At 37.9% G+C, this 15,794-nt stretch overlaps 2 protein-coding genes across 8 annotated transcripts; one reads left to right on the forward strand and one right to left on the reverse strand.

Moving 5' to 3' along the window:
- Positions 1 to 5,008: 5,008 nt before the first annotated feature.
- LOC121772730 (squamosa promoter-binding-like protein 12) lies at positions 5,009 to 8,918 on the forward strand. 7 transcript variants are annotated; one of them, XM_042169935.1, is made up of 5 exons: positions 5,009 to 5,121; positions 6,372 to 7,086; positions 7,176 to 7,312; positions 7,720 to 7,974; positions 8,264 to 8,918. In XM_042169935.1, the coding sequence occupies exons 2-5, from the start codon at positions 6,395 to 6,397 to the stop codon at positions 8,560 to 8,562; spliced, it is 1,383 nt and encodes a 460-aa protein (XP_042025869.1). In that variant the 5' UTR covers positions 5,009 to 5,121; positions 6,372 to 6,394; the 3' UTR covers positions 8,563 to 8,918. The 7 variants fall into 7 exon arrangements, with proteins under 7 accessions (XP_042025869.1, XP_042025865.1, XP_042025867.1 ...); XM_042169931.1 differs by having other exon boundaries at positions 5,016 to 5,121; positions 6,347 to 7,086; XM_042169933.1 differs by lacking the exon at positions 5,009 to 5,121 and adding an exon at positions 5,138 to 5,620 and having other exon boundaries at positions 6,347 to 7,086.
- Positions 8,919 to 9,783: 865 nt separating this feature from the next.
- Positions 9,784 to 15,140, reverse strand: LOC121772031 (ranBP2-type zinc finger protein At1g67325-like). Its single transcript, XM_042168956.1, has 10 exons — positions 14,987 to 15,140; positions 14,792 to 14,837; positions 12,155 to 12,270; positions 11,580 to 11,853; positions 11,351 to 11,418; positions 11,082 to 11,130; positions 10,869 to 10,981; positions 10,686 to 10,719; positions 10,435 to 10,586; positions 9,784 to 10,187 (listed from the first exon to the last, which is right to left on the reverse strand). Exons 1-10 carry the CDS (start codon positions 14,993 to 14,995, stop codon positions 10,185 to 10,187), a joined length of 864 nt encoding a protein of 287 aa, XP_042024890.1. The 5' UTR covers positions 14,996 to 15,140; the 3' UTR covers positions 9,784 to 10,184.
- Between the last annotated feature and the right edge of the window lie 654 nt (positions 15,141 to 15,794).

A 15,794-nucleotide genomic window follows, 5' to 3' on the forward strand; every position in this document is an offset into this window, starting at 1 on the left:
CATAGTCTGAGTCACAGAATCCTTCCAATGCATCATCACCTTCAGACCAGGCTCTACCTCCAAAATGCAACCCAACATTCACAGAGCCTTTTAGATACTTCAAAATCCACTTTAAAGCTATCCAATGTTCTTTGCCCGTGTCTGACATGTATCTGCTAGCTACACTGATTGCATGAGCCACATCAGGCCTTGTGCATATCATCAGATACACATTACTGCCAACAATATTTGCATATGGAATCTGATTTATTTCTCTTCTATCCTTCTCTTCCTTTGGCATATGCTCCTTGCTGAGTTTAAAATGACTAGCCAAAGAAATGGATACAGACCTTGCATCTTCCATCTGATATTTCTTGATCACTTTGCTAATGTAATCTGCCTGGACCAGCTTCAATTCCCTTTTCCTTCTATCTCCGAGTATGTCCATGCCAATAATTCTTTTAGCATCTCCCAGATCTTTCATATCAAACTTCATCTTCAAATCATCTTTAATGACCTGAATTTTTTTCTTGCAAGATCCAGCCAACAAAATATCGTCTACATTTAGCAACAAATAGGCAACTATCCCTTCCTCATTTGTAGCTGGCTCTGCTATGATAGCACCTCAGCCACACACAATGCAAAAAAAACTCATATCATAGTCAGAAAACCATCTTGGATGTCTGGTAGTTCTCTTTGGTCTCCCATCTGGTGGCTGCTGATCTTTTCCACCTTGAGTTTGCTCTGATTGTTGTGGCTGTGCTCTACCTTCTCCTCTGTCATCCGAAAACTCCAAATCTTCTTCTGATTCAGCTCCATTTGAGCTCTCACCAATTTCAAAATTCTGCAGATCTTCTCTTCTGCCATCTGCAGCAATCTGATCTTTCTTGAAAGGTATTTCTGTTTCATTGAAAGTTACATCCCTGCTCACAACAATTCCCTGACCCTCTTGCTCCAAACACCAAAGTCTGTAAGCCTTCACACCTTCGTGATATCCCAGCATCACACACTTCTTGGCTCTAGGTTCCAACTTGTTCTGCTTTACTGCAACATAAGCAGCACAACCAAAACTTCTTAGCCCAGAGTAATCACCAAGATTTCCATACCATCTCTGATCTGGGATTTCATTTGATATTGTTGACGATGGGCACTTGTTGATGTGCATTGCAGCAGTGGAAATTGCTCCTGCCCAGAATTTCTTTGGCAAACCAGAAGAGAACAGCATGCATCTCACTCTTTCAAGCAAGGTTCTATTCATGCGCTCTGCAACTCCATTTTGTTAAGGATTCGTTGGGGCTGTTCTGTGCCTTTTAATTCCCTTTGATTTGCAATAATCCTCAAATTCAGTAGATCGAAACTCCATCCCATTGCATGTTCTCAGACACTTCAACACAGTCCCTCTTTCATTCCCACATTTTGTATGCCATTCCTTAAACTTTTCAAATGCTTGAGACTTTTCTTTTAAAATATAAATCCAGACCTTCCTAGAGTAGTCATCTATGATAGAAATGAAGTATTTACGTCCACTCATAGATGAAACCTGAGCTGGACCCCATAAATCTGAGTGAGCATACGCAAATGGAGCTGTTGAGTTGTGCTTCCTGGTTGCAAAAGGCAGCTTCTTAGCCTTTCCAAGAATACATGGCTCACACTTTCTTAAACCTTATGATGCATTCAGCTTGATCACTCCTTGCTTGGCTAGCTCCTTGATCCCATTTTCTCCAACATGGCCCAGTCTGGAGTGCCAAGAATTCATGCTCTCAGACTGAGTAATGTTTACTGATCCAGTGACTGTCTTTGCCATCAAATAGTATAGGTTGTTCCTTCTCTTAGCTTCTATGATAATTCTCGAATCTTTAGTTACCCTTAGCATTCCAGATTCATAATTGAACTTGTACCCCTTTGATTCCAGTAGTCCAAGAGAGATAAAGTTTCTCTTTATTTTAGGAATGTACCTGACTTTTGTCAAGATTTTGATGCTGCCATCCAACACCTTGAGCTTTATATCTCCAATTCCCTTGACTTCACAGATTTGATCATTGCCTAATATCACAGATCCTTGGCTGATTTCCAAATTCTGAAACCAGAATTTGTGTGAGCAGATGTGATAAGTGCAGCCTGAATCCATGATCCAAGACTCCTCAATGCTAGCTCCATCTTGCACATTCAAAGCTTCTGGAGCCTCCACTTCCTGGATCACATCTGCAACATCACCCCCACCATTCTTTTCTTGCTCTTGCTTCCCCTTCCATGCAAAACAAAGCCTTCTTGAGATCGCCGTGATTCTTGCAATAGTGGCAGCTTCTAGTCTCATTTTCACCATTGGTTTTCCCTTTATCTTGTTTTTCTGAAACTTTTTCTTGGAACTTTTCTTGTCTCCATTTTTCAGATAGAGACTTTCAGCTGCTGGCTCGGTTTTGTTTGGTTGTAGATCTCTGAGTATCTTTGAGCTTCAGGGCTGAGTGCACTTCCTCATAGCTGATCTTTGAATCCCTTCCATGAAGCATTGCATCCTTGAAGTGTTCATAGCTCTTTGGCAGGGAGTTCAGCAACATGAGGGCCTTGGCCTCATCTCTGCTCATCAATGTTCTCCAAATCATCAATACACTTCCCAAACTCTTCCAGCTGTTCCAATACACTCTTGGAATCTGAAATCTTGAAGGTGAGCAACTTCTGCTTCAAATGCAGTCGGTTTGCAAGAGATTTAGTCATGTATAATGACTCTAACTTGGACCACACACCCGAGGTTGTGTGTCCTCCTTGGCTACCTCTCTGAGTACTCTGTCACTCAGATTCAAAATCAAGGTGCCATAGGCTTTGTACTGCATCTCCTTCGATCTGCTCTTCTCCTTCTCATCTTGCTCTGGTTTTTCCTCCTCGTTGTTGCCACCGCTCAAGGTTTCCCATAGGCCTCGTTGCATCAAGATTACCTTCATCTTGAGCCTCCACAACCCAAAATCATTGCAGCCGGTGAACTTTTCAACCTCAAATTTCATTGTAGACATTTCTTCAAGCAGTTGGTGAACCGTCTGCCAAGATCAGTTCCAAAATAGCAGTGACAACTTCAATCGCCCAAGATTCGATCAATCGACTTCCCACCGGACGACGCCACTTGTTAGAATCTTTCTACCGATTGAACTCACACAAACAAGAAATGTAAAACACTCTCAAGCGATTACATGGTTCGGCAATGCTTGCCTACATCCACGGAGAAGAATAACGAAGTTTATTGGTTCACACTCTCAAGAAGATGATCCTCACACATACAAATCGAATGCTCTAAACTAATCACAAGCAAGAGCTCAGAACCCTCAATTCTATGCGTGTGTGTTGTGTGTTTTTCTATGTCTCTATTTACATGAACAAGCTTAGCTAATATATGAGATACAAAGCTAACCAACTCAATCTCCTTGAAACTGAAATTCGGTTATAACCGCTATTCCAACGGCTACTTTCAGCTCATGCACCGAGCTTACTCTTGGTCCTCTCCTTGAGTCTCCAACGGCTCTTTCTTTTCAGCTTGAGCAATTCAGCTCTTCAGCCTGATCAATTCAGCTCTTCAGCTTATCAATTCAAGTCTTCAACTTGAGCAATTCAGGTTGCAGGAGCATAACTCACACTTGATCTGCTCTTTTTATTTAAAACTACAAATAAAAATAATAAACCAAACTTTAATTTTTATATAAATGGTAAAATTAAAAAAAATATCAATTAATATCATTTTTAATATATTGAAATCAAACTACATGTATAAAACAAATAAATAGCGTTAAATGTGAATAGTGCACACGGACGATGCTTATATAATATTTAGCGTTAAATGTGAATAGTGCACACGGACGATGCTCATATAATATTTATCTATACATGAATGTATTATAACTACATTTTTACATAACAAATTTTATTGAGTCATTTGATTAGAATAACTATTGGTTCAAAAATAATAGTATACGACGATATATATTCTATAAACTTGTGCATACGGGTAAATATGTAATAAAAGCAAAATTTCAGTCATGGTAGTATTGTTCAAGAAAACCACTTTGTTTGGTTTGACCCATTTAAAATTATTAAGTACTCCTATATTTTATTTTTGGAATAAAGTCTATCTATTCCATCTTCTTATTAAAATACTTAACTATTTTTTTCGCTAATTTCCTATAATTTCATCTAAAATTCGATATCATTCAAGAAAGTAGCTATCTTTGATGGGACGGAGAAGATATATACTTTTGCCATATTGATTAGGTTAAATTAACATTATTTTGCAATAATATATTTCATGTGATTTTGATCTTTGTTATCCGTAAATATTTACAAGAATATCTAAAATATCATTATTATTATATTTAACAGAAATTGAAAATACTATACATGTCAATTTTTCAAAATATTCCAATTTTATTTTACGGCCCATACTTTTCTGAAATTGAAAATACTATACATGTCAATTTTTCAAAATATTCCAATTTTATTTTACGGCCCATACTTTTCTGGTTTTATACGGAGTATTAAAGCTTTTTGTCACTCACTATCAAAGAGTATTACTCCTATTTAACTTTTTGTCGAGTATTAGTACTAGTAAATGAGAGGAAAGCATTTTCAATTTCCAAATATATAGAGAAAAATATTTTGGCTTCAATTATTCTTATATCTTACTATATTCGTCCCAACTAATTTGAGTCGTATTCATTTTTGGAATGCCATAGCTAAGTTGAGTTATTTCCTTTTTAATAAAAAAAATAAAACATTCAACTGCTCTTACTTAATTTTTTCTATTTTATTCATCTCTTTATTTTTCCTACTTTATTCATTTTTCATATTTTTCAACACAATTTCTTAATCTACGTGTTCAAAAAATTTGTCTTAACTTAGTTGGGATGAAAGGGAGTAATACTAGTTAAAACACCATAATTGAAGGACACCCCCACAGCCCACCCATCCCCACCCCACGCCACCCTACCCCCCCCCCCCCCCCCCCCCAAAACCCTTCATTGTTAAATCCATCAGCAACTCTGTCAGGAGACAGAGCATTACTATTTATCTACAGGGTTGTTCACACATTCATATCCATACTTTAATTTTGATTTTGTTTTTGCCTCTTTGGTGCTCTCATTCCTCTTCTATATTGGTTACAAGGTAAGCACTTCCTCTCTCCCTACATTTCCTTTCTTGTTTAACTTTTTCCTTTTCCATCAACCATTTTTTTTCTTATTCGAGTCAAGATCGTTGCTTTCTGATTTTTTCATTGCCTATTTTTGGATAAATTGCAGAGAGATTTTATGCTAGCTACTCTCCTCTCATTTCCAGCTAAAACTTCCACATTCGAATCTGTGCTAAAATAATGCCTTTAAATCTCAGCTTAGGGAATTGGAGATGAAATATGCCTTCTTTTTTTTGCCCAAGCTTTTCAATATTATTAATTTTGCATAAATAAAATATTTTCTGCTTGCTGTGGGAAAAGAAATCCTTTTGCTTTCTGTTGTTAATTCCAATAAAAAAACCCTAGATGGGGGACCATATCTTCCCCATCTCAGCCTCCATTTCTTTTTTCCTTTTTTCAGTTTTTTTTGTTTTAAATGAGATTTGTTAGTGCACTGAAAAAAAGGCAGATCATAATCTCAGTATGCTGTTAAGGGTAAGTTTGCATTTTTAGTTTTGTTCATTATTCTTACTTTTCAACTAGTTTTTCATTTACTCGTTTGGGATTTTTGAGGTAGCCAGCCAGGTAGGTATGGAAAGGCTTTGAAAGAGACTTTTAGAAATTAGATTTCTCTTTTCTTCTTCACCTTATTAATGATTATTTATGCAATTGGGGTCAAGTTGTATTTGTGGATTCTGCTTTCTATATTTTTATTTATATTATGGCGATTGAGTAGTGGTCGGGTAGTACTTCCTTTTCTTTTTTACATCACTTTTTCTGATCCGGTGCTTTTACAGCAGGGAGAAGAGGTTCACTTTCTGTTTTTTAATCATAGAACTGAGGAATTGTTGTTTATTTGGGTTGTAAACTGTGTGTTGCATTTAGTTATTTCTGTTTCTTTGTTGGTTGGTGTGATACTTAGGAGCTGTGGTTGTAGATTGGAAATCAAGAACAGATTTTGCTGCAGATATCTCTGTCAATTTGAGTTTTTGGTAGATGGCCTTTCAAATGACTTGATAGACTCTTGTTGATGTTAAAGAGTTCATCTTGACATTTGTTTCTTGTATTTTCTTGCCATTTAGTCGAATTCTTGAAAGGGGGAGTTGTCGTTTTGCCACAGGGGCGATGAATTCTCATATCTTGTTGCCATGTATGTGTGTTTTCTTGTTTGCCGTGTTTGATTTTAGCATGTTTTAAGTGGTTGTGGTTTGTAACTGGCAGATCTCACGTCCGGTTTATGATGCAGCCTCGAGTTAATTGAATTGTTTGATGAGCCCCTTCATGGAGATGGAGTGGAATGCGAAGTGGGATTGGGAAAACTTAGTTGCGTTTGGTTCAAAGGGTATTGAGAGTCCGAAGAATCTGCAGTTAGCGGATTGGACAATTGTCGATGATGGAGAGATCCATGGTGGATCCTTCAATCTGTCTGCTGCTGCTTGTAATGGTAACAGTGGTGGTGGCTCTGATGGTAGTAGGCATGGTTCTTCAGCCAAGAGCTCGATATCAGCTTCTACGGACTCATCCTGCAAGGATAGGATGCAGAATTCCATCTTAACATTCACTACATCCGAGGGCTCTTCTGGGAACCTCAGCAAGAAGATTGAGATGAAAGGAATTGAGCTTTCTGGAACTTCCTCAACTCCAGACGCAGAAGCATTGCTCGGATTGAAGCTGGGAAAGCGGACATATTTTGAGAACACCGGAGGTGGAGGCACTGCTAAGAGCACGTCCTTTTCTGCCATGCCTGCTCCAGCCACCGCCACTGCCACTGCCACTACACCAAAGAAAACTAAATCATCTGCTCAGAATGGTCCTATATATTGTCAAGTTGAGGGCTGTAACACTGATCTTTCACTGGCGAAAGAATATCACCGGAAGCATAGAGTTTGTGACAGCCATTCAAAGTGCCCGAAGGTTAAGGTTGGAGGCTGTGAACGCCGGTTTTGCCAGCAGTGCAGCAGGTAAATTACTCACAGAAAAAGTCTGTTTTCAAAAGAATACATACAACTGGTGTTGCACTATAAGCTTAATGCTGCTTCTTTCTGTGAAGGTTTCATAGCTTGTCAGAGTTTGATGAAAAGAAGCGCAGTTGTCGGAGAAGGCTTTCTGATCATAATGCAAGGCGTCGTAAGCCACAACAGGAAACCATCCAGTTCAATTTGCCTAGGCTGTCAACCCCATTCTATGGTATTGGACCATCTCTCATCATGATTCTAATTCAGATTCTGGATCTTTATCTTGTTCGTACATGAAACTTTTATTCTTCGAAAAATTTACTCTTCCAAGATCACTTTTAGCTCTTGACATACAAAAAGTCAGATCACTTGGGCACTTGGGTGAAATCCTCCATCGTCTTTGATTTGAGCTGGCACTACATTGAATTATCAGTTCTCCATTAAGCAGGAGCTAGTATAATATAATAGTGGATTTACTAAAGTTCTTGCCTACTTCTAGCTAGTTTTTAGCTATCGATATGATACTCTAATTACTTGTCTTCAGTTTCCTATGTGTTTATAAATTTATATTCAACATTCAGTCTATCAAAAATTTAATTCAAGCCTGATTTGTGGGATATTTTCCATGAAAATGTGCAGGAGGGACCACCCAACAGATGAGTTTCATGTTGAACAATTCCCCACTTGCTCACTCGAGGACCACTGCAAATTCTAGTTGGAACAACTCCAAATTTGCACTAGCGAAAGGGTGTTCGTTGAAGTCTGAAGGAGATGAAGGTATTGATGAACAGTTGCACATGCCAGGAATCAGGTTGCCGCAAACCATCAATATGCAAAGTGCAGCGGATGGTCTCTCAGCAGCAAATCATACACAGCCAGTGGTTTTGAATCCAGGTCTATTTCTCTTACTTCAACAAATAATATCTCACGATTACAGTTTTGTGATTTTATAGCTCTTCTTCCAATATAGTACTGCTAAATAATTTCTAGGCTGACACACTTCATATGAGGCGCTATGTCAATTGTGCTGCATTTGTTGAACTGTGTGAATCGTAGGCTGTAGTAGTTAATATAACTTGTCTTGATAATACAGTTAGAAATAAGGAAACTTGCAAAATCCCATTAAACAAACTCGAACCTAAGTAGGTTGTCTAAAAAAATATGACTCTCTCATCCATTGCAGGTGGCAAGGGATCATTGATCTCTAACCTAGATGCAGCACCAGAATATCGTCGTGCTCTCTCTCTTCTGTCAAGCAATTCCTGGGATTCGTGCAATCAAGAATCGGTTCAGTTACACCATCAACTACATGAGAACAGTTCCAACATCATCCAACCTATGTATCATGCAATCCCTGAAGGTGTGCCCTTCTCTTCCTCAGACTTCTGGCCGACTGGGCAACATCCAACTCACCACTACATTCAATCTTTGGGTACAAAGACACCCTATGATAATGACTACTATTCCAACATATTGAACTGACCAATGTCGACAAGTCTGTTCTTCATCTTCGCGGTCCTAGTCTAGGTGGTCCTTGAATAAGGTTAGTCACTCGTTCTCACCTCACTCGAGAAAAGGTTTTTAATTATGACGTCGCCTTTTTTTGTTGGTTCCTGCCTTGTTCGCGACGTCTTTCTGTCTCATATGGTATGCCATCTAACTAGTTGCTTCATTTTGGGAAAACGATTGTTCATTCAGTTCGAAGGATAATATATTATGGTACTGTACTGTTATCAGATTTTGCAAGTGTTTCAACAATGCTCCTTCACTTGTAACTTGGAATATTTTGAAGTATCAACTATTTCAATAAGCATTGAACTTCATGTCGTTCGTCATCATTTGCAGATAATGCTGCCATAGATGAATTTTATTATTTCAATTTCACTGTGAAGCTCGTTTATTGATATCGATTTGTAAATAATGGGATGAATTTCAAAATAAAAAATTATAAGCAAGAATTGCGATGCTTGTGCATTTTGACAATCGACTTCAAATCTGAAGCTCTAAAATATTAGTTAATATTTATGTTTCATCAATAAGCCATTATCATTTTTTTTGCAAAACACCACAAAATGCTACTTAGTTTATATTTAAAACCCGTTAGGAAAGTGACATTTTAAACAAAATTTAGTTTGGCTTGATTTCTTGATTTTAAAGAAGTTAAATACTCCATTATTTCATTCTAATAGCAAACTGACTAGGACGTTTCTGTAAAATATATCTTGAAAAAGAGAATTTTTTTGAACATTAGTACATCATAGGTGGTGAATACATAACATGTACGTATGATAATCAAATAATGTTTGATCAATAGTCACAATGATATTGAGCTGAAATTTGAGGAAAAACATCACAAATTTACTAGAAATTGATGATTAATGCACTTCTTGGTATGGTATGATGGAATGAAATAAGAATAAAAATGAAATCACAATTTCATTGTATTTCCATTGCATTTTCATGCCATTCCCTCCATTTCATCGTATCAAGCCAATGAAGAATGAAAATAGGAATAAGATTCTATTTAATCATACTAAGAAAGACACAAGTCTATTGACGAGTCAAAGAATGACCTAACACCACACACGACATCAAGCCACAACAACTGCAAAAATATTGCAGTGAATTAATCCTGCTTAAAACATTACGACAACAATTGAAAAAATACCACCAGTTGAGGGGGACCTTATACGACCCAGAGAATGAAGCCAGCTTAAAATATCACGACTTTGCAGACATGTTTTTAGAACAACAGCTCATTAAGATAACAGAGGAAAATAAAACCAAATGGAAGACGGTCACGACATTACTAGTCGTACGTTATCATACCACTAAGATCCGACATCCCAAAGTACATAAACCTAGATAACAACAACCAGATCCAAGATCTAATGCGAGCAATCTGACAGACACGTGATGCAAATTTGTAAGGTTTTGATTAGGACCACAGGATATCAAGAGTGTTAATACAACTTGACACGAATTGGAACAGGGCTTGGTAACTCGAAAACGCCATCAACAGGAAGATGACATGACTGACTTTCAGACACCCATATTGAGCAATGTGCTGGACGACTCTGGACCTTCTCAGACATACCTAGTACTCACTGGAACAGTAGACAACTCTATTAATACATGAAAAGACAAAACAAAAACAAGCTGAAAATGGACATGAATGCACTTCAAGAATAACAAGATGAAAATAGCAGGTGCAAGATAAATCCTCAGATAGAGAGTTCGAGAAAAACTTTTGAGTATATAATAACTTTGATCTGTTACAAATGTACATAGGACAATTAGGAGCAAACAGTTGAATTTCAGGATCAAACAATGCACATATATCACAAAACAGACCTGATCTTTTGCATCAGCTGTTTCTGATGGAGATTCCTTTTTATCCGAAGGTTTATCAGCACCACAGTTCTGTCTGTTGCACTTCGTCCTAAAAGGGTAGTTAATGTTGTTGCATTGTTCGCACTTCCAGCTTCCTTCTGGCATATCTGGTTCTGGTGAACAGAGTTATCAGTATATCGTACATTTCGAGAGAGGAGCTTCATTTTCAATCAATGGAGCACAGAAAATGAAATATTTGAAAACAGGCTTACTTGAATTCTTGGCAGGTTTGGCAAAAACCTGCATCTATCATATCAGAATGTCAGAACATACAGTACACATTCAAAGTAAGCTTAAACAAGGCATTATATCACTAAATAATGTTGGGTCGTAGTCCATCTGATGACATCATTTACACATTCAACTTGAAAATACTATAGTTCAATAATTCAAACCTGAGATCCTGGCTTAGGTGTATTGCATTTCCTCATGTTGCAGACTGTTCTAAATGAAAAATTGACATTTCCACATTTTGGACAAGCCCAGTCAACGTCACCACGAGATCCATCTACAAAACATGATGACAATTAGTGATTCATCAGGTGAGTAAAGGTTTGGTCCAACATATATATCTATAGTCTAAACTACAGCAGGGCAAGACACTCCACCACCAGCTTTCGGAAATCTCTCCTCAGGAAAAAATCCAGGCCGTGGACCCTATAGAAGATCAAAATCAAAAGATTGTCAAATAAACAATCTATATATATTTTTCCTCCATAGGGTCGGTGAATGAAATGTAGTTTCTAACTACACATCAATGCGAGATCTTCAAGGTACAGATTAACAAACCAAACATCAATGTAAGATCATCATGGCACACCACTCATACTACTAATAAAATACTATTCGATAAATGAAGTTCTCTACTCAAACTTACCATGGTGGGGTTAATTGGGAAACTCAGGCCATACTGATCCATCATAGGAGGCATACCATACACCGCACCTATATGATAAAATATATAAGGGATGGGAACAAACAAAAAAAATAGTACAAGAAGCGCAAGATGTACAGTAATACATGGGGGAATATTGAGAAGAAACTACTACTAACTTTAATTCTACAACAGTAAACCAACACTATGGGAAGATGAAGAAAGGATCTACCACTACGCATAACTGATCCACTTGAATATGGAGGCGGTGCAGATATATGTAAAGGCCGATATGGGCTACCTCCTGAAAATCGACTTCCATAATTATAATGATAAGTTGAACCTCCAGAAAATGGAACATCATAAGGAGGGGCAGATGTTCCATTGAACACAGGAGATCCGTATGGCGAGACTCTCATGTACATGGAGGAAGGTGCACCAGACCCAACATATGGAGGTGCCGATAAGTAACCCTGAGTTGCGTGGACTGGCTTTGCAGCAGGTTTCTGAACAAAGGTAAACTTACATTAGTAAGCTTACAAAAACTTATACATCTTACATGCAGATGAAAGCATCCAGAGAGACGAAAAGCTCAAATTAAATCTCTTCCTGTAGACTTTTTTTATAACAAGGAGCTGATAAACATAAAATCTGAAATTGGGTCTTATATTCTCATACACATGATTATATAACTTACAAGGCTATTGTAGCAGAAATTAAAGAAACAAAAACTTGCACAACGTAGTTATAGTTTGCGAGGGAAATATGCAAAACTGCAAATTCTATTTTAGAAAGTCAATTTCTCACCGCGTTATGATCGGCTGGCCTAGGCTGAGTGCAGTTACGCATATTACAAGTTGTTCTAAAAGAGAAGTTCACATTGCCACAGCTCGGGCAGGTCCAGTCATCTTCCCTGCGCCCACCTACAGATATAGTTAGCTCAATAAGTATCAAATAATTAGACTCGTTTAGACACGGAGCTCAAGTCTTTGATATATCTTAACAAATATTGCTAACATACTTCTTAAAGACACCTGCACTAACATACTTCGATCCTTATCAGGATTATATCAGTGAGACTCGCTCACACTCATGCAGGACCATGCAAGCATCCATGCAGTCGACCATATGCGAATCCATTCCCATGCAGCTGGAGTCAGTTAGTTGGTTTAGTTAGTTGTGACAGCTGGAATTAGTTAGTTTCGGTTATGTTGATTAGATGAGTAGTTAGCTGTTTAGCTTAGTATATAAGATGTATTTTTGTACCTTTAATCATTCAATCAATAATATCTCATCTTTTCGATCTCATTTCCTTGTTATGGTATCAAAGCAAAAATGCTTCCGCCTCCTTTCCTTCATATATTCAAAACTTCAAATCTTCAAATCTTCATATCTTTAAACCTTCAAAGTCCCGATCATCTCCTTCTCTGATTCACTCCATTTTTTTTTAATCCTCATTATCTCCAGATCTACACTCTGATTCACTTCTTCTCATTTCGATTTATCAATGGCTAATCGAAATCGTGCAGCTCAACTTCCAACCGAAGACACATCTAGTCCATATTATCTCCACCCGAGTGACAATCCTGGAATTAACCTCGTTCCTCAGCCGCTCACTGGATCAAATTATGCTACATGGAGCAGGTCATTCACCACTGCTCTCCTTGCTAAAAACAAACTCGTGTTTGTTGATGGATCCATTCTTCGTCCTGCTCGAGATGATCTCTTATATCAACCATGGATCCGGTGTAATAGTATGGTGATCTCATGGCTACGTAACTCGCTATCTCCACAAATTTCTTCGAGCATCATGTATATGGACGATGCATATGCTATCTGGTTCGATCTAAAAGAACGGTTCTCCATAGGCGATTCAGCTCGCATCTACCAACTCAAACAACAACTCATGTCCCTCTCTCAAGGATCATCGGATGTCAACACATATTTCACCAATCTACGCATCGTTTGGGATGAATTCAAGAGCTCGCAACCGATCTCATGGTGTACTTGCACCAGATGTACATGCGATAGTGCTTCGAAGTGGAATCAATTTCAAGAGAACGATTGCACAATGCAGTTTCTCATTGGATTGAACTCTTCATTCTCTCAGATAAGATCTCATATCCTCTCTATGATTCCTCTTCCTTCATTATCCAAGGTTTTTTCACTGGTAATTCAGGAAGAAAGACAGAGACTCATCAATGGAAATGCTCTATCTACTAATACTCATTCACTTCCAATTGCTAGTGAATTACCTTATGCTAATGCAGCTCCTTCATCTGGAAGAGGATTGCACAAATTTCTGTGTTCTCACTGTGGCAAAACAAATCATCCGGTTGAAAAATGCTTTATTCTCCATGGCTTTCCACCAGGTTTTGGCCGAGGCAGAGGCAAACCTCCACAATCTGCTAGTTTTCCTTCTCATGCATCTGGTTTTGCTGGAAATCCAAACACTCATCAGCAGAGGTCTATTAATCTTGTTGAAGACACTGCTAATTTGCCAAGTATTGATCAATATCAACAGCTTATCAGCCTCTTGCAAAGTCAGAAACTCCACAATCTCTCCACACCAGCAAATACCTCTCCTGCTCAAATCTCACCTCAAGCTCCTTCATCCAGTAACTTCTCTGCTCAAGCCTCTGCATCCAGCAACCTCTCTGGTACTGTCTCTTATACTTCATCCATAAATTCTATCTCTTCTTCTTGTTCCAGTTCACCTACTTGGATTCTAGATACAGGTGCTACTCACCATGTGTGCTATGATCAATCTATCTTCACTTCTGCCGCACCTATCTCAAATGCCTCAGTGAATCTTCCAAATGGTAATAAAGCTCCAGTTACTCATCTAGGTACTATACAACTCACTCCTCTCATTACTCTAACCTCAGTTCTTCATGTACCATCTTTTTCTTTCAATCTGATATCAGTAAGTGCTCTCACCCAAGCATCAAATTGCACTGTCATCTTTACTGATACTGACTTCAAAATTCAGGCAGCCTCACTGGGGACAGTGATTGGGAGGGGTAATCGAGTTGGAAACTTGTACATCTTTGATTTTTCAAAAGCATCTCAGTCTTGTTCAAGTTCAAATGTAACACATTTTACCAATTCTGCTTCTGTCAATTCTGCTGTAAGCCTTGACCTATGGCATCAACGTTTAGGTCATCTTTCATTCAATAAATTGAAACTTCTTTCCACCATATTCCTTGTTAATCCTCTAAACCCTAAACTAGTAATTAGTGCCTACATCTGTCTGTGTTCGATAACATACTATGAAAAATCGTGTGGCAACCATTCTATGCCAAGGACATAACCATACCTCATGCTTCAACTACTCAAATGAGGAACGAGAACAACATAAAACACAAAACCTCAAAATAAATGCAGAAGGACAAACATATCCCAAAATATAGAAATAAAAGTCAATTGCGAAAATGGGCATACCATCGGTTCGAGCACGTTTGGCAGCTGAAGAATTTCTGTTATCAACCTAAAACATAACAAAAATCAATTAAAATCGGATTGGGATAATTCAAGATCTTAACAATACCAGAGCCAATTCATTCAGAAAAATTGACCAAAAGATAAGGGGAAATCAATAAATTTGAGGAAACAGTGACGCGGGGTGATCAAAAGTACCTGAGACATGGCAACACAATAATCCTTTTTCTTCTGTTTCGCTTTGCGCCAAGGGTTTGAGAGCTGCGCGGGCGAGAGCTGTCACAGTAGGGCAATTACGAGAGAGGAGAGAGAGGGAGAGAGTTGGTGAAATTAATTAATAAAGAAAATATTTCACTTGTTGGGAAAAAGGAAAAAGTTCAGTCGACGGAGATTTACGGGCCTCTAATTATCCAAGCCCAATTCGTGGGCCCACTTTGCTAAAAAACCAATATTTTACGAAAAATGAATCTGATCTGATTCTAATTGCAGAAAATTTAAATCCAAAATCTGAACGATGAAATCCGATATAGTCTAAAATTGCATAAAAATCTGCAGAAGCTAAAAATCCAATGTCAAAAATCTATAAAATTGAAAATCCAATTTTCGGTTGTGTTGTAAAAGTTTTTAACGGATGATTCTGCGACAACAAAACTTGAAAGTCGTGGATCTAGAGTTCCCTGAGTTGAACATGAAGATGTTTAAATTTTGATATTTTCTAAAAATTTGTTTGAAATATTCCGTCATAACCAACGTCGTTTTTTAGAACTTGAATGGGACTATCACAATTTCGAGGATAAGAGCCCATTGGATCAAATTGGCCCAATTCGTTCTCCATTTCTAAAATACAAAGGGCTCTATTTTACTATAATTGATTTAAAATATTTCACTCCATTGTCCCCTGACATTCAAACAATTTTGGGTTATAAATGTTTACTAAATCAAAAGTGCCTAACAATGGCCACTTCAACTGATGTTTGGCCTTTCATCAATGAGGAATTTTTTAATT

Source organism: Salvia splendens, chromosome 16, assembly GCF_004379255.2.
Source record: "Salvia splendens isolate huo1 chromosome 16, SspV2, whole genome shotgun sequence".
NCBI lineage: Eukaryota > Viridiplantae > Streptophyta > Magnoliopsida > Lamiales > Lamiaceae > Salvia > Salvia splendens.

Excerpts from the sequence above, each read along its gene's own strand:
- LOC121772031 (XM_042168956.1), bottom strand. Across the intron at positions 11,419-11,579 it reads TGGATCAGTTATGCGTAGTG|GTGCGGTGTATGGTATGCCT; the intron begins GTAGATCCTTTC and ends TTTATCATATAG. Across the intron at positions 10,587-10,685 it reads CAAACCTGCCAAGAATTCAA|AACCAGATATGCCAGAAGGA; the intron begins GTAAGCCTGTTT and ends TCTGTTCACCAG.
- LOC121772730 (XM_042169935.1), top strand. The coding sequence starts at position 6,395 with ATGAGCCCCTTCATGGAGATGGAGTGGAATGCGAAGTGGGATTGGGAA. Across the intron at positions 7,087-7,175 it reads TTTTGCCAGCAGTGCAGCAG|GTTTCATAGCTTGTCAGAGT; the intron begins GTAAATTACTCA and ends CTTTCTGTGAAG. Across the intron at positions 7,313-7,719 it reads GCTGTCAACCCCATTCTATG|GAGGGACCACCCAACAGATG; the intron begins GTATTGGACCAT and ends GAAAATGTGCAG.